Source organism: Hemiscyllium ocellatum, chromosome 6 (genome assembly GCF_020745735.1).
Source record: "Hemiscyllium ocellatum isolate sHemOce1 chromosome 6, sHemOce1.pat.X.cur, whole genome shotgun sequence".
Lineage (NCBI taxonomy): Eukaryota > Metazoa > Chordata > Chondrichthyes > Orectolobiformes > Hemiscylliidae > Hemiscyllium > Hemiscyllium ocellatum.
Window position 1 is genome coordinate 55088246 of NC_083406.1, and position 27494 is coordinate 55115739.

At 42.2% G+C, this 27494-nt stretch overlaps 1 protein-coding gene across 2 annotated transcripts in view; it reads left to right on the plus strand.

Annotated features, from left to right (window-relative positions):
• Window positions 1–658: 658 nt before the first annotated feature.
• Window positions 659–27494, plus strand: part of dnajc3a (DnaJ (Hsp40) homolog, subfamily C, member 3a) — a 71700-nt gene continuing 44864 nt past the window's right edge. The window contains exons 1-2 of one of the 2 annotated variants that reach the window (XM_060826585.1): window positions 659–1139; window positions 19570–19680. In XM_060826585.1, coding sequence (XP_060682568.1) covers window positions 1058–1139; window positions 19570–19680 — 193 coding nt within the window. In that variant the 5' untranslated portion in view covers window positions 659–1057. Of the gene's footprint in view, window positions 1140–1163; window positions 1285–19569; window positions 19681–27494 lie in introns of those variants that run through there. The other variant, XM_060826586.1, reaches the window with a different exon arrangement.

Here is a 27494-nt window from a genome sequence, read left to right on the forward strand (position 1 = left end):
GATGGCCTTGGAGTGTTCCAGACAAGATTTTTGAAAATGATCCTGGTGATAAAAATAGGAGAAACAGTTGAGGACTGGAGGTCAGTACTTGATGGAATTTAGAAGGGTGAGTGTGGATCTGGTAGAAACTTATAGAATCTACAGGCCTGAAACATAGTGGAGGTGGAGATGTTTCCATTAGCAGGTAGATACTAGGTCCTGACAGCGCATCCTGAGTGAAGGGATGACCTTTTGTGGAATTTATTACCGCAGAAGGCTGTGGAAGCCAAATCATTGGGGAACTTATCGGTCATAATCAATTGGTAGAATAGATTGAAGGGCCGAATGACCTAATATGGTTAAGATCATTCAAGACTAGGTCTACGTTGAAAATTTTTATTCAGTTCAATTTAAATTCCCTGGGCTGTTGTAATGGATTGCGAACCCTATCCTCGAGTACATTGGGAGCAAAGCGGTGGAGCAGGACGCAGGTTCAAGGAGAGAGTTGCAGAATTATAGCGGCGTGGAATCAAAGATAACGCGGAACAGCGGGTCGACTCTGTCAGACTCTGTCAGAGGCGGGGCAGCAGGACGGCGCACGCGGGGCGGGGTTTGTCTCGGAGTCCACGTCATCCTATTCGTCACGTTGTGCAGCAGGGTCTTGCGTGGCTGCTGCCCATTCAGAGTGAGGTATGACCTGTTCTGCTGCCATCCAATCAGAGCAAACCACGACTGATGGGTTCTGGATTTTAAGAGAACGGCGTTGCGAGGAAGGAATTAATTGAGCGGCCCAGCGGGAAAGGGGTTAACTGAGTATTTAGTGACTTGCAGGACTAGCATCGACCCATCACTGAATGACCACTGATGAAGGAATCAATCCAGCAGCGTGCGGCCTGATTCCGGGAGACAGTAGCCTGAATCCGTGACAGCGGCCCAGAGGCAGGCTTGATCCCGGTGAGACAGTAGCTGTATCGGTGGGGAAAGTAGCTTCTTCTGGAGATCCGGCAGGTCAAAATCAGCTCGGGCCGAGGTAGAGCCTCGCGCTCCGCCGCACGCCCGAGAATTCGAAGGCTTCGGGATGGTGGCGCCACGGGCCTGCCTGAGGAAAGTGAACTACTACATTCCCTTCCTCTTGGTCATCATCGATCTTCAGTGTGAAGGTGAGGGACGGGTGCGTCGCTGTCCGGCCTCGACCGTGTCCTGTTCTCCCATCTGCGTGCACCAGAGCCAGGGCATATGTCTGGGACAAGGCCCAGCAATCGCCTCATCTTGCCTGCTGAGGTTTACAGCCAGAAACTGATTTCGGTAACTATTTGTCCCTACACAAACTGGAAAGATTAAGACATAGCAATCCTGCTAATCATGCCAGTCTATTCCCCGATGGAAACTTCAGATTTCGTTACAAGTTTAGCTGTTTGTTTGGCACCTGGCCTTTGCCAGTGGTGTAACTAAGGGAGAATTAGTTGTAGAACACTGGAGCTGAAACAGTTTATCCTCAAGTATATTTCTTAAGTGTCATTTTGTGTAGACTTGAGCACAGTTTGAGCAGGAAAATCTATTGATTTTGTGCAAATCTAATTTTGTAAACAAGCCAGCAATAAAGTCAATTCTGTAGTTGCCAGTCTTATGGGGCTGTCGTATGAGGCTTTAGCAAGCTTCCAAGAAGCAGCTGTACTTTTAAAAAGTAGCAGAAACTAGACTGAGTCAGTGAGATGTTTTGTCTTAAACATATATAAAACTAACCAATTTAATGTGGCAGCACTTCATTGGTGATCAAACTGATATTGGAAGAAGGGAAATAAGTGTTCTGCTTTTGCTTTTCCTAAGTTGCTTCAGCTGACACAACTTGTTATACAAGTAGCTAATGTTTGGTGAGTTTCTTGTAAATGACTAAGGTTTATTATGTTCCTGAGGTTCAGTATCTAGAAGGTTAATAAACTATATTTTTTTTTAAAAAAAGCTAAATATAAAGTGGAGTATAATAAAGTAGTTCCTTAGACAGGCTGGGGCTGTTGTGGTTCTGTTAGTTGAGCTGGGAATTTGTGTTGCAGACGTTTCGTCCCCTGCCTAGGTGACATCCTCAATGCTTGGGAGCCTCCTGTTAAGCGGTTCTGTGATCTTTCCTCCGGCATTTATAGGCTGGGGCTGTTTTCTCAGGAGGGAAAATCTGAGAAGCTTATAAAATCATCCGGGACACGAATAGAGTAAAGGGACAAGCTCTTTCCCCAGGATGGGGTTGTCCAGAACTAGAGCAGTTTCGGGTGAAAAGGGAAAAATTTAAAAGGGATCTGAGGTGCAACTTTTTCATGCAGAGGGTGTTGCATGTATGGAATGAGCTGCCAGAGGAAGTGGTGGAGGCTAATTCAGTCACAGCCTTTTAAAAGGCATCTGGATGGATATATGAATAGGAAGGGTTTAGAGGGATGTGTGCCAAGTGCTGGCAAATGGGACTAGATTAATTTAGAATATCTGAACAGGATGGACGAGTTGAATTGAAGGATCTGTTTCCCTGCTGGACTTGACTTGATATTGATTAGTTAAATCGCAGTCGCCATAATGATTTGAATTTTAAAATTCAGTTTGAGCGATATAATTGATTTTTTTTAAAGTAGAGGGCATGAAAGCAGAGCTGGCTAAAGTGAATTAGCAAATTTAGCTTAAAGGGTTAATAAAGATGCATTGACAGACATTTGTAAGGAGATATTTCAGAATAAATGGACTGGATACAGTCCAACAGGTAAGAAAATTTGAGGGATGGGCACATCATCTGTAGTTAACGAGAGAAATTTTGTGAAAAGTAAACTCCTAGAATTGTACAAAGACACCTGGTAGGTCAGAAAATTGGGCAGAATACCTTTTTTAAAAACCATGACCAAAAAACTAATGGGGTTAGGCTGAGTGAATGCTAGCCAGAAATATTTTTTTAAAAAAACAGACCACAAAGTTTTGTATAGCTTATGGAACAGAATTAAGTGTGAGCACTGGTCCTGTAGGAAGTTAACCTGGTGAATTTAATATGGAAAATGTTAGGTGACTTGGACAGATATTTTGCATCAGTCTTCACTACAGAGGGCACAAGTTACATCCCAGAAGCAGCAATAAACTAGAAAATGAAAAGGAGGAATTGCAAGAAAATCACAACTTACTGGAGAAGTGATCCTGGTTAAATTGCTGAAGCACTGGCTGACAGGTGCCCTGATGGACTTCATCTGAGGATCTTAAGAGGTGGCTGGTGAGATAGCTGATGCATTGGTTTCAAGTTTCCAAACCCTGTTTTAAAGGCAGTCCTACTAGATTGGAAGTGAATGTAATTCCCTTTTATTTTGATGAAGAATAAAGGACTGCAGGCCAGTTAGCATAACATCTAAGTAGAAAAAACGTTAGAACCCATTGTCCAAAGAAGTGCAGATTAGTTGGTTTGGTCATGCCAAATTACTCAGTATCTAGGCATGTGCAGATTAGGTGGATTAGCATGGGAAATGCAGGGCTATAGCGTATGGAATGGTTCTGGGTGGGATTCTTCAGAGGGTTAATGTGGATTAAATGGCCTGCTTCCCCACTGTTGGGATCCCATGATTGTATTGTTAAAGAAGTTTTAGAACAGGGTACTTGGATAAGTTCAAAATCATCTGAGAATCACAATGGTTTTATGAAAGGTAAATGTTTGACCAATCTATTTGGAGTTCTAAATAGGTAACATGCTGTGTCTAAAGGGGAATGAGGAGGAGTACTGTACTTAAAATTTCCAGAAGGTAAGGTGCTGCTTCAGAGGATGTTGTGGAAAATAAAAACCCCTCTTGTAGGAGCAACATACTGATATGGATAGGAGATTCTGTCTGGCAAATGGGAAGTACCCAAATTTGGGTCTTTTTCAGGTTGGAATGTGTAAAACCTTTATTTTACAATTTTCTGTAAATGGCTAGGATGAAGGAATGGTGTCAAAATGATTGACAAACTGAAGAGGATAGCAGATTACAACATAGAGATGAAGTGAGGAGGCAAAGATGTGGCAAATGGGGTAAATTTCTGGGATAGTCTGAATTTGGTCACTTTACAGGAAAAATAAAGCATCATCTAAGTGGATGAGATGATACATAGAAATCTGTGAATGAATTACAAAAGGTTAGTATGCAGGTACAGTAATAATTATAAAAAGTGAATAGAAATCTTTATCATTCAATCATTGAATGTGACTGTCATTGGCTAGGACCAGCATTTTTATTGCCCATCCCCAGTTGTCCAGAGGGCAGTTAAGTCAACAGCATTGCTGTAGGTCTGGAGTCCGATTTAGGCCAAATTAGGGAAGAATACAAACTTCCTTCCCTGAAAGACATTTAGTGTGTCATCGGGTTTTTCCAGCAAACGACAATGGTTTCATGGTCATTATTAGACCTTTTTTTTGTCATTCTGGATTTTGAGTTCACACTCTATCTGTTGTGGCAAGATTTGAACCTAGGTTCCCAGAAAATTACCTGCATCCCTAAATTAAGTTTAGCCATTTAATTCCAACAGGCCATCGTCTAACTTTAACATCTGGGAAATTGACTGCAGCAGTAGAGATGATGCTTCTTTTACACAAAGCATTAGTTGGACTGCATCTCGAGGACTGTGTACAGGCAATCTCACCTTTTTTGATTTCAGCAGTGAAGTAAATAGACTGAGTATTTCAGACTGTGCACAGGCTAGGCCTTATTTGCTGAGGTTTAGAGCAAAGGTTGAATTATTTTAGATATATGATCCAAAAGGGTCTTGATTAAATATGGTGAGGACAATATACCTTGTGAGAATCTATAACTATGGGCCACTATCTTAAAAATCAGGGCAGCCAAATTTGAAAGCTGAGGTGCATATTTTCACACATATACACACATATATACACACACCCACTCGGTAGTAAAACATTGGAGTTTTTTTTCTCTGAAAAGATGACTGAAGTGTCCTCAATATCCAAGTGTAGGTACATTGCTTAATCAGAACCTGTACCCCATATTAGCAACTAATAAGGTAAAATCACATGGATCTAGGGATAACTTGCCAAGTAGACCACCGCCTTCTGTCTCTGACTGTTAGGTCAGCTTTGTAGCCACTTGGCTAGCCCTCCTTGGATCCCATGTAATCTAACCTTGGTTCAATATGACAGATTGGTTACTTTGTCTACAGGGACTTTAGCAAGGCCTTGAACAATGTCTACAGCTTTGCCTTCATCTATGTTTGTCATTATAATTTAAATGTTTCAATCGAGTTAGTGACATGATTTCCCATGCACAAAGTCATGCTGACTAACCCTAATTAGTCCTTTTCTTTCCAAATGCATTTAGAACCTCTCCGAATCCCTTCTAATAAATTATCTACTATTAACATTAAGCTACCTAACCTGTTGTTTTCTAGCTTTTTCTTGCAGCCTTCCTTAAACCAGGCACAACGTTAGCCACCCTCCAGACTTCCAGCACCTCACTTGTGGCTATCAAAGATACAAATGGGATGGGGGGGGTGTGTTGGTCCAGGAACAGAGGAATTTTGGGGTCCTTTCACACAGATCCAGCTTAATGGGCAATTGGAGGGGTTGGGGAGGATGCACAGAGGAAGTTCAGCAACACATTTCCCAAGTTTTGAAACATTTTAACAAAGGCTAAATAAACTCTGGTTGTTTTTTTTTACAGTAGAGAAGGATTTCCCTCTTCCCTGGAGGGTGGTGGGAATGTGAAATGCTCTCCCTCAGGCAGTAGAGGTGGGAAATCTTTCAAATTTTAAAAAGTACGTTTTAGTGCTTAAAATATCGTCATATCTGCTACAGATTGAATGCTAGAAGGTGGGATTAGTGTAGATAGATTGGTGCATAAAGATGGCGCCAAAGGGATTCTTCTATGCCATATGACTACTTAATAGGTTATCAGGCATAGGCAGGAATGAGGATTTGAAGTCACAATCAGATCAGTTAACAACTTATTGAATGGTGTGGCATGCTTGAGGGGTTGAAAGGCCTATGACTGGTTCTAATTCATGCTTGTGTAAAGTTGTCAATGTGTAACAATTGAATTATTTCCCATAAATTTAAGTTAGGTTTTAATTGCGACATTACTGAAAACAAAAGCAGAACACTAGATCTCATTGGGAGAAGTTGTTTGCAAGATTACTAACAGCAGGAAAGTGGGTTGAATTTAATTGCTACTAGAGAGCTGGTGCATCTGCATCTGTTTAAGTTGGTGCCTTTTCTAAAATCTAGATTATAGTGGTGCTGGAAAAGCATAGCATCCGAGGAGCAGAATTCCTGATGAAGAGGTTTTGCCTGAAATGTCAATTTTCCCGCTCCTTGGGGGACTGACTGACCTACTGTGCCTTTCCAGCACCACTCTAACCTAGACTCTGATCTCCAGCATCTGCAGTCCACACTTTTGCCTACCTTTTTTAAAAATGCTTTCCTAGGCCTAGAGCTGATTTCACAATGTTGGAAATACACTGGATCTGGCTGTTGACCAAAGAGGTAAATTTTGAGTATGGTGCAAGAGCAATTTTGGGAGGACTTCTGCCCTCAAATCAGAGATACCTGCAGTCAAGCTATGAAGTCAAAGTTCCAAATTGGAACAGCTATTCAAGGTTTAGAGACTGTCCAAATAAGACACATGACTGAGAGATTGGAAAATGTGGATGAGAATTCTAAATTTTTAGTTTTGCTGAACTCCCAAAGTCAACTTTGGCTGAGAAGCATAGCTATGATGGGTGAGCAGGAATCCATTTGAGTATAGAAGGACTTTGGATTAGCCCCTGTTTATGGAGGGTAGCATACTTGAGACAGGCCAAGAATTCCTTAATCAGTCACATCTAGGTAAACAACAACACAGATGAGCATTTTGGTAGCTGAACTGAGGTAGGGATGGAATCAGGTGATGGTATGGAGGTGGACTTTGTGGTCTTCAAGGTGGTATGAATGTTTTTGGGAGCTCAGCTCAATGAAATCACATTAGAATTGCAAAGATATTTGGTTCATGCTGTGAACAGCTTTCAAGTAGAGGGAAGAAGCTATCCCATTTGAAGGAGTCAGTTTTTGGAATGTGTTGAGACAGTGGTTTAAGCCTTCCTAATACATACTTGAATGTAAACTGTTGGCTAAGTAGTCTGACAGTTTGGATTTAGATTTTTTTTGAACTGTGATAGTGTGTTTGAACATAGTCTTGATATGGACCAGAACAGACCCCCTCAATATTTTAAGATAGCCTGGACCCTAACTTTTTTCAATTTTAAAAACAAATGTGAAGTGCTATATTATAGATGCAATTTGACTGGTCAAACTACTCAACATTGAGCAAAACACAATTTATTCAACAAATTTTTGTTCAAGCACAACAAAATAAATAACTTAAAACTTAACAGATAATATAGAGTAGCTATTACTAATTAACTGTTCAATGAGTAACATCCCATAAAATACCCCTTGACAAAAAGGCAGAAAACAGATTTTCTCACATGCAGTGCCCAGAGCAGGAAGAGAAACGCCAGCTTCTAGCTGTAGTGGAGGGGGGTGGTTTGAGAACTAGCTGCTTCAAGATGGCAGCAGCTTGTGATAACAAAAGCTTTAAAGAGAAACTAGAAATTGATGGCCACACCCATGCAGGCTTTTTTTTCTATATAACGGCTGTCAAGTTGGTTGTTAGACCAACAGTTCCTCTCTTCTTGTTAACTCTCTCGTTTTCAAAGGGTACTAGGACAAAATACACCTCTGAAAGCCACCATGTTATCAGACTTTAATCACAATATCTCATGGGCTCAGGTCAATCAGAGCAATGCTGTGATTGCAGTATGCCCTTGTCACTGTCTGTTAGGTCTGCCTTGCTGGTGTGGCAGAATACCAGGGATGGTAATGAAGTCTCAGAAATTGGCTTAATGCTCATCACTGGAGCGCTAATCTAGGCCTAGGGATTACCAATCCAGTATCATTACACCATGAAACTGCCCTCTGGATTGTGGTTTTGAGCAGAGGGATGGGCAGTGACTGTTTGAACAAGTAGTAATTGCTTTGTTTTGAGCAAGAGAGACTTGTGGGGATCGTGATAGAACATTGAACGTTACAGTGCAGTATCGGCCCTTTGGCCCTTGATGGTTTCACTGGTGGACTTCAGATTTGTTCCGCCAATCTAACCTACAGTATTTCATTTTCATCCATATGTTTATCCAATGACCTTAAAGTTGGCAAGTCTACTACTGTTAAGGACATTCCACAACCCCCACTACTGAGTAAAGAAACTACCTCTGACATCTGCACCGTCAAGTTAAAGCTATGACCCCTCGTGCTAGCCATCATTATCTGAGGAAAAAGGCTCTCCACTGTCCACCCTATCTAACCCTCTGATCAGCTGTATGCCTCTAAGTCACCACTCAACTTTCATTCTTTCTAATGAAAACCGCCTCGAGTCCCTTGGCCTTTTCTCATAAAACCTTCCCTTCATTAGATTAGAACCTCCACAGTGTGGAAACAGGCCCTTCGGCCCAACAAGTCCACACCAACCCTCTGAAGAGTAACCCACCCAGACCCGTTTCCCACTGACTAAAGCACCTAACATAATGGGCAATTTAGCACGGCCAATTCACCTAATCTGCACATCTTTGTACTGTGGGAGGAAACCGGAGCACCTGGAGGAAGCCCACGCAGACACCCGAGGCTGGAATTGAACCTGGGACCCTGGTGCTGTGAGGCCACCCCTTCAGCTATCATGCTGCTCCATACTGGGCAATATTCTAGTAAATCTCCTCTGAACCCTTTCCAAAGTTTCCACATCCTTCCTATAATGTGGCAACCCGATCTGAATGCAATACCCAAGTCCGACCACGCCAGAGTTTTCTACAGCTGCAACATCAACTTATGGCTCCGAAATTCAGTCAGTCTACCAATAAAAGCTAACGCACTGTATGCCTTCTTGAGAACCCTATCAACCTGGGTGGCAACTTTCAGGGATTTATGTACATGGACACTGACATCCCTCTGCTCATCCACACTGCCACCTATCTTGGTATTAGCCCATACTCTGTATTCCTGTTGTTCCTACCAAAGTGAATCACCTCACACTTTTCTGCACTAACCTCCACTTGCCACCTCAGCTCAGCTGTGCAGTTTATCTATGGCCCTCTGTAACCTGCAACATCCTTCAGCACTATCCACAACTCCACTGACCTTGGTGTCATCTGCAAATGTACTAACCCATCCTTCTATGCCCTCATCCAGGTCATCTATAAAAATGACAAACAGCAGTGGCTCCAAAATAGACCCTTGCAGTATACCACAAGTAACTGAACTCTAGGATGAGCATTTCCATCAACCACCAGCCTCTGTCGTCATTTTAGCTAGCCAATTTCTGATCTAAATCGCCCTCCATCACATGCCTCCTTATTTGTGCATTAGCCTACTGTGGGGAACCTTATCAAACGCCTTACTGAAATCCATATACACCATCAACTGCTTTACCCTTATCCACCTGTTTGGTCACCTTTCTTTCTCAAATAACTCCATAAGGTTTGTGTTATGACCCACCCGTCATATTGTGTTGACTATCCCTAATCAACTTTTCCTTTCCAAATGATAAATTTTACCTCAACTTTTTTCAACACTTTACCCACAACCAAGTAAGGCTCACAGCTCTATAACTACCAGGGTTGTCTCTACTCTTCTTGAACAAAGGGACAATGTTTACTATCCTCGAGTCTTCTGGCATTATTCCTGTAGACAATGGTGACGTTAAAAATCAAAGCCAAAGGCTGTGCAATCTCGCCCCTGGCTTCCCAGAGAATTGTAGGATAAATCCCGTATGGCCCAGGGGACTTGTCTATTTTCACACTTTCCAGAATTGCTAATGCCACCTCCTCCTTGTGAAGCTCAGTCCTGCCTAGTCTAGTAGTCTGTATCTCAGTATTCTCCTTGGCGACATGCTTTTTCCAGTGTGAGCACTGTTCCAAAAAAAAAATTCATTTAACTCTTCTCCTATCTTCTCTGACTCTATGCAAACTTCCCACTATTGTCATTGATTGTCCCTAATATTACTCCAGTCGTTCTTTTATTCCTGATATACCATTAGAAAGTTTTAGGGTTTTCCTTGATCCTATCTGCCAAAGACTGGTCATGACCCTCCTGGCTCTTCGCTCTCTTTTAGATCTTTCCTGGCTAACTTGTAAGTCTCGAGCATCCTAACTGAGCCTTTACGTCTCATCCTTACATCAGCCTCCTCCTTCCTCTTGACTAGAGATTCGCCTTTAGTAAACCACCCCTCCCTCGCTCGACCACTTCCTCCCTGCGTGACAGGTACATACTTATCAAGGATATGCTGTAGCTGTTCCTTGTGTAAACTCCACATTTCAATTGTGCTCATCCTCTGCAGCTTCCTTTCCCCATCTGATGAATCCTAAAGCTTGCCTAATTGCATAATTAATTGCCTTTCCCCCAGCTGTAACTCATTCCCTGCGGTATATACCTATACCATTCTGAGAATGTGTATCGTGTATAAGCAGGCAGGGAAAGAGTTAAGTTCTGAGTTTTATGAAGTGAGCATGACTCAGATCAGATAAGCACTTACAGTTAAGAATGGGGTGCTGGAGGCAAGGGTAGTGGGTTAACAAGGTGGCAAAGCATTCATTATGTAGAGGCATTTAACAATATTGAAAGCATTCAGTGTGTAAGATCTGCTAACGGTGGGGGGGTGGTGGAGGAGGGAGGGAAAGAAGTATCCATTGTATGAATCTAGTTGACAAGGTTAAGAACATTCATTGTATAATAATAAAGGGCTTTGGTCTCTGCTATTGATTCTCGTTAATTGTAATGATCAGTCAATTAATGTTGCTTGATCTGGATGCTCCTCCCTATAAAATAACTATGTAATTAAGAAACTGCTATTTGAGAGAGAAGACTGCGAACCCATGTTTCTGTGCACATGGTGTGTCTCTGTGTGTCTCGAAGCATTTTTGGTCAACTGAGGGGGGAGCAGGACATTTCTATCACTAAGGTAAACATGACTGAATTATGGTCACTACCACCAAAGTGCTCATCACCTTCAAATCCAATACCTGGCCAGGTTCACTACCCAGCACTAAATCCAATGTAGCCTTGCCTCTTATTGATCTGTCTATTGTCAGAAAATCCTCCTGCTAACATTGCATGAAAACTAACCCATTTTAAATACTCCAACTATAGTATTTCCAGTCAATATTTGGAAAGATAAAGGCCCCCATAACAACTATCCTGTTACTATCACTCCTATCCAGAATCACCTTTGCTATCCTTTCCTCTATCTCTGGAACTATTCGGAGACCTATAGACAACTCCCAACAGGGTGACCTCTCCTTTTTTCTTATGTAACCTCAGCCCATATTACCTCCAGTAGATGAGTCCTCAACATCTCTTCTGCCACCGTATGCTGTCCTTAAAAACAATGCCACTTCTCCCCCTCTTTTGCCTCTTTCCTGTTCTTACTGAAACGTCAAAGGTACCAAAGGAATCAGTATTTGGATGTATTAAGCCTTTTCCTTTTGAGATGACCATACAGTTCAATGGGCTACTTTCTTCTGTACTGTGCAAAAGTGAGGACTACAGATGTTGGAAACCAGAGTTTAGATCACTGGTGCTGGAAAAGCCCAATAGGTCAGGCTTCTGTACTGTGCTGTATTATCCCATGTTTCTATGATACTCAAATTACTTGCAGAGACTCAGACACTTACAGCCCATAAGTAGCTATTTGGCTCACCATATCTGCAAAGGTCAACAAAGATCTACCTGCACTCATCCTATTTTCCAGCTCTTGGCTCAGTTTTGGAGGCATTGAAAATGCATGTGAACCTCTAAAATGCTGTGTAAATATTAGAGTTTGTGATCACCATTTCAAGTCTTGACCTCCAGATTCTAATCACCTTCATGGTGGAAAATGTTTCTCCTTGATTCTCCTCATGGTTTTCTATCTCAACGCTGTCAAAGCTTTCAGAAAAGGCCCAAGATAATAGATTAGCATGTAAAATTTAAGGCACATGGGATTGGAGGTACTGTGCAGACATGGATAGAGAACTGGTTAGAGGCAGAAAATAGAAATAAATAAATCTGTTTCTGAGAGGCATTCAATGACTAGTGAGGTATGAAAGGAATCAGTACCTGGATACTAGCTATTAACAATATACAAGATTTAAATGAGGGACAAAATGTAATATGTCCAAGTTTACAGATGGCACAAAGCTAGGTGAGAGTGAGCTGTGAAGAGGATGCAGAGATGTCAATGAGATTTTAGAGCAGTTGAGTGGGTAAATGCATTGCAAATGAATTTTAATGTGGACAGATTTAAGACCCTCCACTGTAGTAGTGAAGAGGAAAGTGCACTGAATGCAAGCGTAAAATTTTCAGGAGGTGGTGTAGAAGGTAAAAATCTCTCAACACCAGGTTATAGTCCAACAGGTTTATTTTGAAGCACTGCTTCTTTAGGTGGCTGGAGCAAAATCATATGGCATGATTCATAGCAATAGGACTGCAGTGTCATGCAATGTAATATTAAACAAATTTAGTTTGAATCTTTATCTTTGAGTGATCGTGTTAGGTTTGGAACCTTCATATGTAAGTCCCAAATTTCTTTCAAGCTACATTCTGAAGATAGCTTTTAACAATAGGTGCCATCTCAGCTCAGATAATGCATTGAGGATGTGAAGTTAAAGTCAGTGTCCCAATGTTAGATCAGACTGATCAAATTTCTGAAGAATTTTACATGGATTTATGCAGTTTGAGCAAAATAAAATGTAATTCTGCAAGTACAAATTCACCTCCCAAGCATTTGGGGGTGTGAATCACCTGAGAGTGAGTGAAATGGAGTAAAAGTCTGTGTGTGTGTGTGTGTCACCCAAGATCCTGGTTGAGGCCACCCGGATAGGTACCAGTCTTGGCTATCAGCCTCTGCTCGGCCACTTTGTGTTGTTGCCAGTCCCAAAGTCCGCCTTGGAGGATGGTCACCCGAAGGTCTGAGGTCAAATGTCCTGGACCTCTGAAGTGTTCCCCAACTTGGAGGGAACACTCTGGTGTGTTGATTGTTGTGCAGTGTCCATTCATCCCTTGCTGTAGCCTCTGCTCAGTCTCACCAGTGTATCATGCCTCAGGCCATCCTTGTCTGCAGTGTGTGAGATTTCTGTCATTTGGAAGTACTCAAGGATGCCCTCATCAGAATGAGGTATGGTGCTCAACTCATCAACCGCCAGTCCTGACATGCCACAGCGAGAAACTGTAACTCCTTCCGCAGGAGACAGACATGAGCTGCAACCTTCATTGCCTAGTACTTACCAGGAGCCGAAAAACTGCGCCATGTTTTTCACAAGCTGTAACACTGTATCGATGAGGATGAGCACCTTGCCCACCCCTCCACTACTTGTCTTTTAAACAACCACCAAACCTCAAACAAATCATTGATCGCAGCAAACTGCCTGGCTTTCAGGACAACACCACCATACAACCCTGTCGCAGCAGATACTGCAAGATGTGTCAGTGTGTTGACATGGATACAATCATTACATAAGGGGGCAAAACCCACTGTATGTGGCAGGTACTCATGTGACCTGGCGAACATTGTCTATCTCGTGCTGCAGGCATGGAAGCCCTGAGGCATGGTACATTGGCAAGACCAAGCAGTGGCAACAGCAAGGGATGAATGGACTCCGCACAACAATCACCAGCCAGAAGTATTCCCTCACAGCTGGGGAACACTTCAGCAGTCCAGGACATTTGGCCTCTGATCTTTTGGGTGATCATCCTCCAAGGCGGATGTTAGGACCGGCAACAACGCAAAGTGGCCGAGCAGAGCCTGATAGCCAAGTTTTGGTACCTCAACCGGGACCTTGGGGTTATGTCACACAGGTGCATGAATGCACTCCTATGCAGTTCTCCTCTCATATGCTCATACGTCCTCACATGCACCCTCTCAAAGACTTCTACCCCATTACTGTCTGTCTCTGTCTCTCATTGTCACCCTCACTGCACACTGTCTCCCCTGCTCGTGCACACAAGCTTGTGGGGTGAATTTGTACTTGCAGAATTGCATTTTGGTTTGATTAAAAACTGCATGATAAATGTAACATCTTTTAAATCCCACTTTAGAAATAGAATCAGTCTGACCTAACATTGGGACACAGACTTTAACTTCATACCTTGGATGCATTATCTGAGCTGAGGTAGCACCTATTGTTAAAAGCTATCTTGAGTGTAACTATTTTAAAAAAGTTCTTGGATTTAGATATGACGTGTTGAACCGAACAACATAATTCTAAAAGATCAAAGACTCAAACTAAAGTTGTTTGATATTACATTCCATGACACTGCAATCCTGTTGCTATAAATTGTGTTGTATGATACTGCTCCACAATCACCTGGTGAAGAAGCAGTGCTTCGAAAGCTAGTGTCTCCAAAATAAACCTGTTGGACAATAACCTGGTAACTTTTTTTTAAACTTTGCCCACCCCAATTCAACACCGGCACCTCAATCATGTGGAGAAGGTAAAACCTATACTTTCTAGCGTCCTACCATTCATTGTGTAATCCCTTGCATTGTTAGCCCTCCTCAAATGTAGAACCTTATGCTTTTCCAGATTGACTGACTACAATTAACCATTGCTGTGCACAACATCAGCCTGTCTGTTGATACCTTCCTGCAGCATACAGCTATCATCCATACAATTTACTGCCATACCAATTTTCATGTCTTCCACAAAGTCCTTGATCATTCCACATTTAGGTCCAAATCATTAATGTGCATAGCAAGGGCTCCAGCAATGAGCCCTGCAATTCCTGTTATAAATATTCTTTATCATCCTTGTCTGTCAGCCAATTTTTGACGGATGTTAGTTTACCTTGGAATACATGGGCTTTTGTCATGAGGGACCTTTATCAAGACTGCTGCTAAAGTCCACAAACTGCATCAAATATGTTGCTCTGAACAGTTGTGGTGGTGACAAATGTGATCCTCCCTTATCTCTATGCTAACCATCCCTGATTATCCAAATGCAGATATATGGTGTAACTGTGAATTTCAAAAATTCACATTCTTGCGCTCCTTTTTTTTTCCCCCTCCTTTCCTCCCTCCCTCCACCACCACCACCACCAAAATGCCATCACCGACCCAAAGAAATCTAAACTTATAAATAGAAAGCAAGAACTTTCAGCAGTGCTTCACCTGGAGGCCCACTGAAGATGTTACCTAGTAGGATGATGAAACATATGGAAACGAACCTTCCAGCTCAGCGAGCAAACCTACGTCCAGAACTGCAATACTAAACCAGAGACTCAAGAAATATTTTGAGGTCCTGATTTCAAATCCTGCATGGCAGATTTATATCCAATTCAATGAAAAGTCTGGAATTAATGTTTTTAGATGATGACTATGAAATGACCACTTTCAATTATCAGAGAAACTCATCTGGTTTCATAAAGTCCTTTTTTGGGAAGAAATTTACCGCTGTTCAAATCTAGTCTGGCCCACCTGATACACCAGGTACATAGCAATGTTTGACTGTTTACTTGGGACAATGATAAATGTGCAACAAATGCTTTTCATGCCTTCATTCCTGAATGAATCATAGAAAAATTGAGTCATTTAGTATTCTAGACCTTTGTAGGTTAATTATTGTCAAATGTTTAGTCATGAATCATGCAGTGCAGAAGGGGTCATTTGGCCCATCATTTTTATAGTTCTATTAGTACATTGGAACACCAGAATTGCTGAAGTGCTCCCAGCTGTGGCCTAAACAAAGTTCTGTACAGCTCCAACATAACCTCCCTGCTCTAATGAAGTATGCCTCGACTGAAAGGCAAGAGTTTCATATGTTGTTCACCTGCTGTGCATCTTTAGGGATTTGTGGATAAGCACCCCCAAGATCTCATTGTTTTTGAGCTTGCTAGTGTCCTATTGTTCATTGACTATACCCTTGTCTTATTCCTTGTTCCAAAATGCATTGCCTTTTATTAACCTATTAAACTCAAACTCAATCAGTCCTCCTCCAATCTATAGTCCTCATAATTTTAAGACAATCTTCCTTATTGTCAACTACCTGGACAATCTTGGTGTCATCTGCAAACTTATCACCTCATATTGAAATAGAGAGGGAAAAAAATATCATGACTCAAATCATGTGGAATCAAGTCCACACTAAATCCTCCAAACAGCATACCATCCAGACCTATCCCTGTAACCCTGCATTTCCCTTGGCTGGTCCACCCATCCTGCACATTACTGGACACCTATGGGGCTATTTAGCATGACCAGTCCACCTAATTTGCACATCTTTGGACTGTGGGTGGAAATTGGAGTGTCCAAAAGGAAACCCACGCCTACAGGCGAAGAATGTATAAACTCCACAGTTGCCTAAGATTGGAATCAAACCTCCGTCCACTGCACTGTGAAGCAACAGTGCTAACCATTTGAGCCACCGTGCTACCCCAAACTAATCCTGACCAATAAGGGACCCAACACTGATACTACTTTGCCACTGGGTACTAGCCTGCAGTCACACAAATGGCCTTCTGCCACCACCTTGAGTCAGAAATTATGCAATTGTCCGTTTTCCTCATTGTATTTCAGTGTGGCACTTTGCTTTCAGGGTAATCAAGAGGTGTTCTAAGAATTACTGTAACTGCTTCCTGTGTGTATATAAGCAGCTCCAGTTTTTGATTTTCTATTTCCAGAATTATAATCTGTAGAGTTTCTTTATAAATGCAATTTGAATTTTCCAGTGACTGGCTAAAGTTAATTTAAAATTTGACTTTGTTTGTCACAGTAATCTTTTTGGCTGATAATTTGTGCTAAAAACTTCAAAGTTTTTCCATTTAACTCCTAACTTTTTTGAAACTAATCAATACCACATTACCACACTCCTCCTCTCCCCCACCCAGCTAATAAATTACCATGACTATACTTTGTCCCTTGTGTATGTGCTTCACTCTCCAGGAAAGACAGTTCAAAGCTATTCTCAGTTCTGGTTTTCTTTTCCAGCTGCACATCTGCCTCCTGAACTGAAGAGAATCCCGCAGTCATTTTCATAGCCATCGGAGCTATTTTAAAGAATACACTTATTGCATTCTAAGTTGCTTTATGATTCAGTTCTGGCTGTCATATGTTGAATATTTCTTTTGGTTATGCTAGAGACAAGAGAATTCAAGCTGGCTACTCGGGGTGCTTTGTTTACATGCCAGGCTAGCTTTAGTGCATTTGTCATGATTTGGTGTTTTTTTTTGTGTTGTTACATCCCAATCCCTTCCAGTTTCTAGGCTTTTAAACTTGGATTTGGCAAGTTTTTTTTTTCCCTTTCCTCTGAAGATGAGCTTGAAGATCCTTTTTAAAAATTTCTGCAGTGCCAGCAGTTTTGTGTATGCTTCATTTTGGTTTTCAAAGTGTCTTATACTAATGACAACTTACCATCATTTAAGTTGACACTATATTCTTATTTTGTTCACCTCTTTCAAAGATTAAACCAAAACGACCTCCGATTTCAAATTCTTTTCATTATACAGTTGTTATCTATAACATATGTGTAAAAGTAACTGATTTGTATTAGCACCAGTAAAGGGGGTGAAGTTCACCATTTGAGCTTTGTTGCCCTTTTTCATATGAACATGAATACAAATGAGCATCCTGTGTACCTGAATACCAGCAACCACTGTCCATTCCACCAAAATATTGAGAATGAATTTCTTGGATTCTTTCAATTGCAGAATAGGTAAAAGATTTCTCACCCAGATGTGCGTAACTAATTTTACCATTCACCTCGTCTTCGTCTTCTTCCTCCGACTCCTACTACCACATCATCACCGATTTTAGCAGGACCCTTAGCAGACGTTAGGATGAACAGCCCTTTCCATGATTTGAGTGGTACTGAAACAGCACAGCAGGTCTGGCAGTATCCAAGGAGCAGGAAAATTGATGTTCTGCGCAAAAACCCTTCATCAGGAATGAGCCTGGGGAAGGAGAGGCTCCCAGCTTCATTCCTGATGAAGGGCTTTTGCCCAAAACATCAATTTTCCTGCTCCTCGGATGTTGCGTGGCCCACTGTACTTTTCCAGTGCCACTCAAATCTTGACTCCTCTCCAGCATCTACAGTACCCACATCTGCCTAGCCCTTCCCACGATCCAACCCAAGTTTTAGGTCTGCTATGTGGGTTGACATCTCTTTTCATCACGAAACGCAACAAATTATCAACCCACAACAGCTCTTTAAAGACTAGATTTAGATTCCCTACAGTGTGGAAACAGGCCCTTCGACCCAACCAGTCCACACCAACCCACCCAAACCTATTTCCCTCTGAATGATGCACCTAACACTATGGGTAATTTAGTACGGCCAATTCACCTAACCTGCACATCTTTGGATTGTGGGAGGAAATCCGAGCACCTAGAGGAAACCCACACAGACAAAAGGAGAATGTGCAAACTCCACACACAGTTGCCAGAGGCTGGAATTGCAGTTGGAATCGAACCTGGGACCCTGCTGCTGTGAGGCAGCAGTGCTAGCCACCATGCCGCCCAGAGGAAGACAACATCAACAGACTCCCCTTCCTAGACATCACAGTAGAACGAAAAGCCAATGGAGAGCTGCAGGCCAGTGTCTACAGGAAAGCCAGACACACTGATCAGATACTCAACTACAGGGATAATCATCTCAACACCCAGAAACTGAGCTGCATCAGGACATTACTTAAATGAGCCACAACACATTGCAGCACTCTGACTACAAGAAGCTGAGGAAAATCTCCTATACAATGTATTCAGTAACTACAGGTATATGATTAAGTGCAGTCTGCTGATTTCCTATACAACAAACCTAAACAAGAAGATACAACATGCCCAGAGACTCTAGCTACATTGCCATAATTAAAGACATCTCTGAAATGATGACCAGACTACTCCGGCCCTTGGGCATCATGGTAGCTCACAAACCTACCACCAAACTTGAACAGCTCCTGATAAATTTAAAGAACCTGTGCCAACAGCTAGCAGAACAAACATCATATGCAAAATACCCTGCACGGACTGCAACAAATGTTACACTGGACAGACAGGCAGGAAGCTAGCCACCAGGTTACATGAGCACCAACTAGCCACCAAAAGACATGACCAACTATTGCTGCTGCTACTCTTTGTCTGTGTGTACAGATACCAGTTTAACTGGGATAATACATCCATCCTGGGACAGGCTAAACAACAACACACACACAGGAATTCCTAAAGGCCTGGCATTCACATCAAAACTCCATTCATATTTCAGTTTGGACCCCATTTACCAAATCTCAAAAAAAAAACCAGAAGTGATATCACCCACCACAACAAACCAAGACAAAATCGCAGTAAGCAGGATGGAATATCAGCACTTCATCAGAGACTCACTGTTACCTAGCATGGTGACAAAATGTCTGAGAACAAATCTACCAGCTCAGCGAGCAAATTTGCAACGTGAAGTACTTGTGCTGTCTGCTCCTTTTCTCCCTTGATTTCCTCCAAGTACTTTTTTTTTTTTGGTAGTCGCACTCAACTTAGTGATAACTGTAAAATTCTAGGTGCCAATATTTATGCTGTGCTTTATGCTGTGTATGACTTTTTTTTACAGGGATAGAAGGTGGCATAAATGCTGAAGTTGAAAAGCACCTTGAAATGGGGAAGAAGCTGCTGGCCGCAGGACAGTTAGCAGATGCGTTGTCTCATTTTCATGCTGCTGTAGGTATGTGCATGTTGGAAATGCAGTATTATTACTGTTTGGCTCTTAACAGTACATTCATGGGTGCATTCACCAAGGCATTGTTTCTAGAAATCAGTCCACTTAGCACTTGTCTCTCACAGTATAAAGATAGAAACATGGAAAGTATAAGCAGGAGAAGGCCTTTCATGCTTACTATGCCATGATCATTTTGAAGGCAGATCACGCAACTGTGTACCCTGTTCCTTCTTTCTACCCATGTTCTTTGCTTCCTTTTAACTAAATTATGATTCTTTCTTGAAAACATTGTTTTGGTCTCAACTCTGTACTGTGACACAGAATTCCGTAGGCTCACCTCTCTTGGGCTGAAAACCTTTCTTATCATTTCAGTCCTTGGTTAGACAGTCGACAGTAGGTGTAGGAGTAGACTATTCAGCCCTTTGAGCCAGCACCACCATTCATTATGGTCATGGCTGATCATCCACAATCTGTATCCTGTTCCTGCCTTATCCCCATAACCCTTGATTCCATTATCTTTAAGAGCTCTATCCATCTCTTTCTTGAAAGAATCCGTGAACTTGGCCTCCACTGTCTTCTGAGGCAGCGCATTCCATATCACCACCACTCTGGGTGAAGAAATGTCTCCTCAACTCTGTTCTAAATGGCCTACCCCTAATTTTTAAACTGTGTCCTCTGGTTCTGGACTCACCTATCCTTTAATAGTCTCAATCCGATCCCCTCTCAAACTCGTATATTCAAACCCAGTCACTTCAATCTTTCAATGTATGATAGTCCTGCCGTTCCAGGAATTGACCTCGTGAACCTATGCTACACTCCCTCAATAGCCTAGAATGTCCTTCCTCAAATTTGGAGACCAAAACTGCACACACTACTCCAGGTGCGGTCTCACCAGGGCCCTGTTCAGCTGCAGAAGGACCTCTTTCATCCTGTATTCAATTCCCCTTGTTATGAAGGCCACCATGCTTTCTTCACTGCCTGTTGTACCTGCATGCTTGCTTTCATTGACTGATGTACAAGGTACTAGATTCTCTGGTTGTCAGGAACATACTTATGTTTATCCTATCTAGTCCTATTGGAATTCTATAAATTTGAGATCCATCTCTTCATCCTTCTAAAATGCAAGTGGATATAATCCTAACTATCTAGTCTCTTTTTTGATACGTCAGTCCTGCCATCCCAGGAATCCGACTGATTAAACCATGAGTGTATTCCCTGATAAGGAGACAATATTGCACACAGTACTCCAGATATGGTCTCGCCAAGGCTCTGGACAATCACAGCAAAACATCCTACTCTGAATTTAAGTTTTCTCATTTTAGAAGGCTACTATATCATTTGCTGCCTTCACCATCTGCATGCGTACTTTCACCAATTCATTGACAAGGATTTCCTGGTCGTCTTATCTCTGCCCCTTTCCAAATCTAACACCATTCAGATAATCTACCTTTCAATTTTTGCTACCAGAGAGAATAACCTCCTTGTTCATCTGCGTTATGACTTCAGCTGCCATGCATTTACCAACACTCTCAATTTGTCCAAATCTCACAGAAGCATCTCTGCATCCTCCCATCCAGCTTTATCATCTGCAAACTTGGTGGTATTGCACATAATTCCCTCATTTAAATCATTTAATGTATTTAGTGAATAGCTGGGGCCAAGAACTTATACCTGTGGCACTCCACAAGTCATTGTCTGAATCTCTTCTGGTACCTGATCAAAATAATTTCTGAGATTAATGTGAAGTGTCCTGATAAATGTATTTATGACAATATTCAAGTTTTCTTCTTTATAAAACTGTGATTTATGAACCTGAGTGGTTCATTTGGCTCTGAGTCTGCTCTGCCATTCAATGCGATCATAGTTGATCTGATAATTCTCAGCTCTACTTTGCCTTCTGTAACCCTGGATTCTCTTGATGAATGGGTATCTATCTCTGAATACACTAATGACTTAATTTGTAGAATTCTTAATACAAGCTTACTACACTGAGAGAAGAAATTCTTGTTCTTCTTTCTGAAATGGCTGACTGCTCACTGTAAGATTGTACCCTCTCTTGTATATTTCAGTCATAAAACTGTAGAAACTTAGGATAGGAGTAGCTGCTTGGACCTGTTCTGCCATTTGAATATGGTGGAGTCTTAGATGTCTGTATCACAGGCCCTTTCACCCACCAAGTCTGCACTGGTCAAAATGAATCCTTAACTATGCTAATCTCCTCTTCCAGCATTTGGCAAAGCATACAAGGTTTTGGGCTATTTCAAATAAGCATCTAATTACTGAGTGTTGGGACGTTCTGCCTGTAGTACCCTTGCAAACAGAGTCCTATATTCCCACAATCCCCAGGATGAAAAAGGTTTTCCTTGCATCCCCGTGAAACCTCTTGCCCCTTACCTTTATCTCTGCCTCTAGTCCCCAAGGGGAGAAGTTCCTTCCTGTCTGCCCTGTCCATGCCCCTTTTAAAATTTAATAGATCTCAATCATGTCACCCTCTGTCTCCTCTGCTCTCCAGTCTACCCAATCTCTTTGTAACTGAAACTCCCCAGAACAGGCAACATCCTAGTAAATTCCTCTGCATGTTTTCCAGGCTAACCTTATCCCTTCGATAAGGTAAAGTTGCCATTGTCCCAGATGGCTGCTGTCTGTAGAGAAGACTGGTGATGTTGACACCTGAGATGTTTAGTGGTGGTGGTGGGGGGAGAGGAGGAAGCTGATTGGAGGGGACACTTTCTTGAGAAGGAGATTGCCTCGCAGTAAGCTCAGCTGCTGTGAGAGATGGCCCTATGCTGTCCACATCACTTGCATTGCGAACCAGCAATCCAGCCAACTGAACTAACTGACCCTTTATTTGGATTCTAGAAATGCACATAATGGCCTAACTGATGTTTTAACAGTTTCAGCATAATGAACAGTGAACATCTCTAAACCATATTTGATTTTAATGAAAATCTGGAACAAAGAGTTGAATGATGACCACGAACCCATTGTTTGTCAGAAAAAATGCAACTGGTTCACTAATGCCCTTTTGTGGAGGGAAACTGCCATCCCTAACTGGTGTGGCCTACAGTAATGTGGTTGACTACTAACCTTGGGGACAGGAAGTAATCGCCTAACTAGCAATACCCTCAACCTGTGAAAGGATTTTATTTTTATTTTAAACTCTGTCTTTCTCCCCATATCCCTTGATGCTTAAAATCTTTGTTGGATATATTCAGTGACTTGGGCTCCAGTCTTCTGTGGTAGAGAATTACATAGGTTCACTATCCATTTTGACTGTCTTGTTACCTCCTGAACACGAATGCTAGCTTTTTGTGTTTCATGCACAAGAACCCACAGATCCTTCTCTTCTGCAGTCTTTACCTATTTTAAATAATATTTAGCTCTTCCTGCCAAGTTGCATAGCCTCCTACTTTTTTCACATTTTATTCCATCTGTCAAGACTTTTTCCACCACACCCTTTTAAACTTGTCTCTCTGACCATAACCTTCTCATGTCATCCTAACTACTGATCTTCCCATATATTTTGGCATCTGCACGCTTGCTGATAATACCATCTCCCTCCTCCAGGCAATACTGGATTTAGTGTTATGCAGTGAGGTAGACTTGATAAGAGAGATTTAAGGTGAAAGAACACTTAGGAGGTAGTGATCATTATATGATTGCAGATTAAGTTCAATTTGAGAGCAAGAATAGAATCAGAGGTATTACAGTAACTACAGAGGCATGAGGGAGGAGCTGTGTAGAATTGACTGAGAGGAGCCTAGCAGGAAAGACAATGGAACAGCAATGGCAGGAATTTCTGGGAGCAGTTCAAGAGACACAGCAGAGATTCATGCTGAAGAAAAGGAAGCATAGTACAGGGAGGACAAGGCAACTATGGCTGACTAGGGAGGTCAGGGATAGCATAAAAGCAAAAGAGACAGCCTATAATGTGATAAAGGACAGTGGGGAAATGAGGATTGGGAAGCTTACAAAGACTAACCGAGGGCAACAAACAAGGAGGGAGAAGGTTAAATACAAGGGTAATCTAGCCAGTAATAAAGGGGATCACTGTAGAATTTCTTTACATAAAGGGCAAAAATGGAAATTGGGCTGTTGGAGAGATAGTAGCAGTGAACAAGGAAGTGGCTGAGGAACTAAATAATACTTTGCGTCAGTCTTCATGGTGGAAGACACGAGTAATATCCCAAAAATTCAAGAGTGAGGAGGCAGCGGAGTCTGGTGGCTCACATCAAGGAGAAGGTGCTGAAAAAGCTGTATGGCCTGAAGTGGATAAGTCACTTGGACCAGATGGACGACACCCCAGAGTTCTAAGGGAGTTAGCTGAAGAACTGGTGGAGGAGTTAGTGGTGATCTTTCAGGAATCGCTAGAATCGGGGAGGGGAAATCTCTAACATGACACCCTGTTTAAAAAGGGAGTAAGGCAAAAGATAGAAAATCACCAACCAATTTAGCCTAACCTCTGTTGGGTAAGATCCTGGAAGGATGAGATTTCTGAATACTTGGAAGTGTATGGTAAAATAGGCCAAAGTCAGCATGGCTTTATCAAGGTGAGGTCATATCTGACAAATCTGCTAGATTTCTTCTTTTTGAGGTAGTAACGAGTAGGTTAGACCCTAGGAGAGTTAAAAAGTGAGGTCTGCAGCTGCTGGAGATCAGAGCTGAAAGTGTGTTGCTGGTTAAAGCACAGCAAGTCAGGCAGCATTCAAGGAACAGGAAATTCGACGTTTCGGGCCAGAACCTTCATTCCTGATGAAATTTACAGGTTGAGTCAGTAGTTAGGAAGGTAGATGCAGTGATGCCATTTTATTTTGAGAGGACTTGAATATAAAAGCAGGGTTTACCCCTGAGGCTCTATAAGGCTCTGGGTAGACCACTACTGGGGTATTGTGCACAGTTTTGGGCTCCATATCTGAGCAAAGATGTACTGGCCCTGGAACGTGTTCAGAGAAAGTTTATGAATGAACAGCTTCATGTCTGAGGAATGTTTGAGGGCTCTGGGTCTATACTCTATGGAGTTTTGAAGGATAAGTGGGGGCTCTAATTGAAACCTACTGAATGGTTTGGTTTGGTTTGGACAGTAGATATTGGGAAGATAATGGTTTGGAACAGTAGATATATAGTTTCTGTTGGTTGGAGTGATTAGGAGCTGGAGGCACAGCCTTCGAGTAAAAGGAAGACTTTTAGAATGGAGATAATGAGAAACTTTTTCAGCTAGAGAGTGGTGAATCTGTGGAGTTTATTGCCACAGAAGACTGTTGAGGTCGGGTCATTGCATATATTTAAGACTGTGAGACAGGTTAGAACATAGCATTATACAGCATAGTACAGGTCCTTCAGCCCTTCATGGTGCTCCGACCAGTGAAATTCGTCTGATACCCATCTTACATATGGATAATAATAGAACGGTGTATGTATGTCCAATGCCCATTTAAATGCCCTTAACGTCAACAAGTCTGCTACTATTGAAAGCATGCCATTCCATGCCCCTATTACTCACTGAGGGAAGAAACTACCCCTGATATCTGTCCTAATTCTATCACCCCTCAACTTAAAGCTGTGTCCCCTCATGTTAGCCTTCGCCATCCGAGGAAAAAGGCTCTCACTGTCCATCCTATCTAACCCTCTGATTATCTCGTACATCTCGATTATGTCACCCCTCAATCTTCTTCTCTCCAACGAAAACAGCCTCCATTCCCTCAACCTTTCATCTCCTTTCCATACCAGGCAACATCCTAGTAAATCTCCTCTGAACCCTTTCCAGAGCTTCCACATCCTTCCTATAATGCGGTGACAAGATCTGTGAGCAATACTCCAGTTGCAGCCGTGCCAGTGTCTTGTACAGCTGAAGCATGAACTCGGGCTCAGAAACGCAATTCCCCCTGCCAATAAATGCCAACATACCATATGCCTTTTAGCCTCCCAGGATGATAAGATTGTTAACTTTCAGGACCTGGAACAGAGATCTCTCTTCCTCAAATACTGCCAAGAATTTTAACATTAGCCCTGTACTCTGCATTCCTGTTATTTCTTCCGAAGTGAACTACCTTGTACTTTTCCTCATTAAACTTTTATTTGCCAGTTCTCTGCCCAGCACTGCATTTTATCTATGACCTTTTGTAACTCTCAGCATCCTTCGGCACCATCCGCAATCCTGCCTACCTTGGTGTCATCTGTAAACTTACTAACCCATCGTTCTATGCCCACATCCAGATCGCTTATAAAAATGACAAACAGCGAAGGCCCCAAAAACAGATCCTTGTGGCATACCACTGGTAACTGAGCTCCAGGGTGAACATTTCCCATCAACCAACACCCTCCGTCTTCTTTCAGCTCGCTAATTTCTGATCCATTTCCCTAAATCACCTTCAATCCCAAAACTCTGTATTTTATGCAGTAGCCTTTCTTGTGGAACAACTTCAACACCTTACTGAAGTCCATTTCCATCACATCAACAGCTTTAGCTTCGTCCACCTGTTTTGTCACCTTCTTGAAGAACTCAGTAAGATTAGTTAGGCACGACCTACCCTTCACAAAACCGTGTTGACTATCTCTAATTTAATTACTCATTTTCCAGTTGATTATAAATCCTATTTCGTAAAGTCTTTTCCAAGATGTAAGGTTCACTGGCCTATGATTACCAGGGTTGTCTCAACTCCCCTTAAACCAGGGAACAACATTGGTTATCCTCCAGTCTTCTGGCACTACTCTTGTTGACAATGATGATATAAAGATCAAAGCCAAAGACTCTGCAATCTCCTCCCTAGAAAATCAGAGAATAAATCACATCCGGCCCAGGGTCTTGTCTGTTTCCTGATCTTCCAAAATTGCTAAAACCTCCTCGTTTTCAACTGCAATGCCATCTAATCTAGTGGTCCGTATCTCTGTATTCTCACTAACATTGTCCTTTTCCAGTGTGAATACTGAAGGAAAGTATTCATCAAGCGCTTTCCCAATGTCCTCATTAAAATTATTGATTTTAAAAAATTCTCCGGTAGAACACAGCATTATATTAGCATGGCTTTCCTTGTTTAAGATAACTGATTATTCGGCTAATCAAATTTTATCTGAATGAAATAGCTCCTGTCCATCTCATTTGGATAATCAAGGCTCCTCTGTAATGAGTTTCTGTGGAAATGCAGCATCGAACATAGGGGTTTGAACAAAGGGCACTGTATTCGGCCAGCATTAAGTGTACATCTTATTAAATGCTGTTAGTTCAATTGCAGAACAGTCAGCAGCATGTAAGGGGAGGGTAGAAAAGTACATGAAGGAGTAGTGAATGTGGGGTTACAATATGTCGGACTTTGGCTCAATCTACCAACTTACTTTCTCCTACGTGTGAGCCCAGTCCTGCGTGTTCTTTAAATGAAGCAATAGGAGAAGATTTTCGGTCTTGCACTCTTTTTAGTTTTATTCTAGCAGTAAGTGGATAAAATATACAGAGCTCTGGGTCCAAACCTTTTCTATCCCTGACAAACTACAAACTGAGTCAGTTCACAAAGAAAAAGACTTATTCCTGCCCCTGACCCAGTCTTTTATACAATACAAATGTCATGCAATCACTGAGGTGGGATTGTCTTCTGATTGGCTGTTGATCTGCATCCATCCTCCGCCTCCTCGCATTCCCGGATGTCCGATCCCATGTGACCTTCCTTTGTCCGCGAAACGGAGCACCACGTGACCTCCTTCGGGGCGCAAAACGGCAGACCACGTGACCTCCCTGCCCGCCCCACGGAGCATCACGAGATCCTCTTCTGCTCGCGCATCGGAGCATCACGTGACCTCCGAACGCCGAGGACATCCCCACTCGCAGTCTG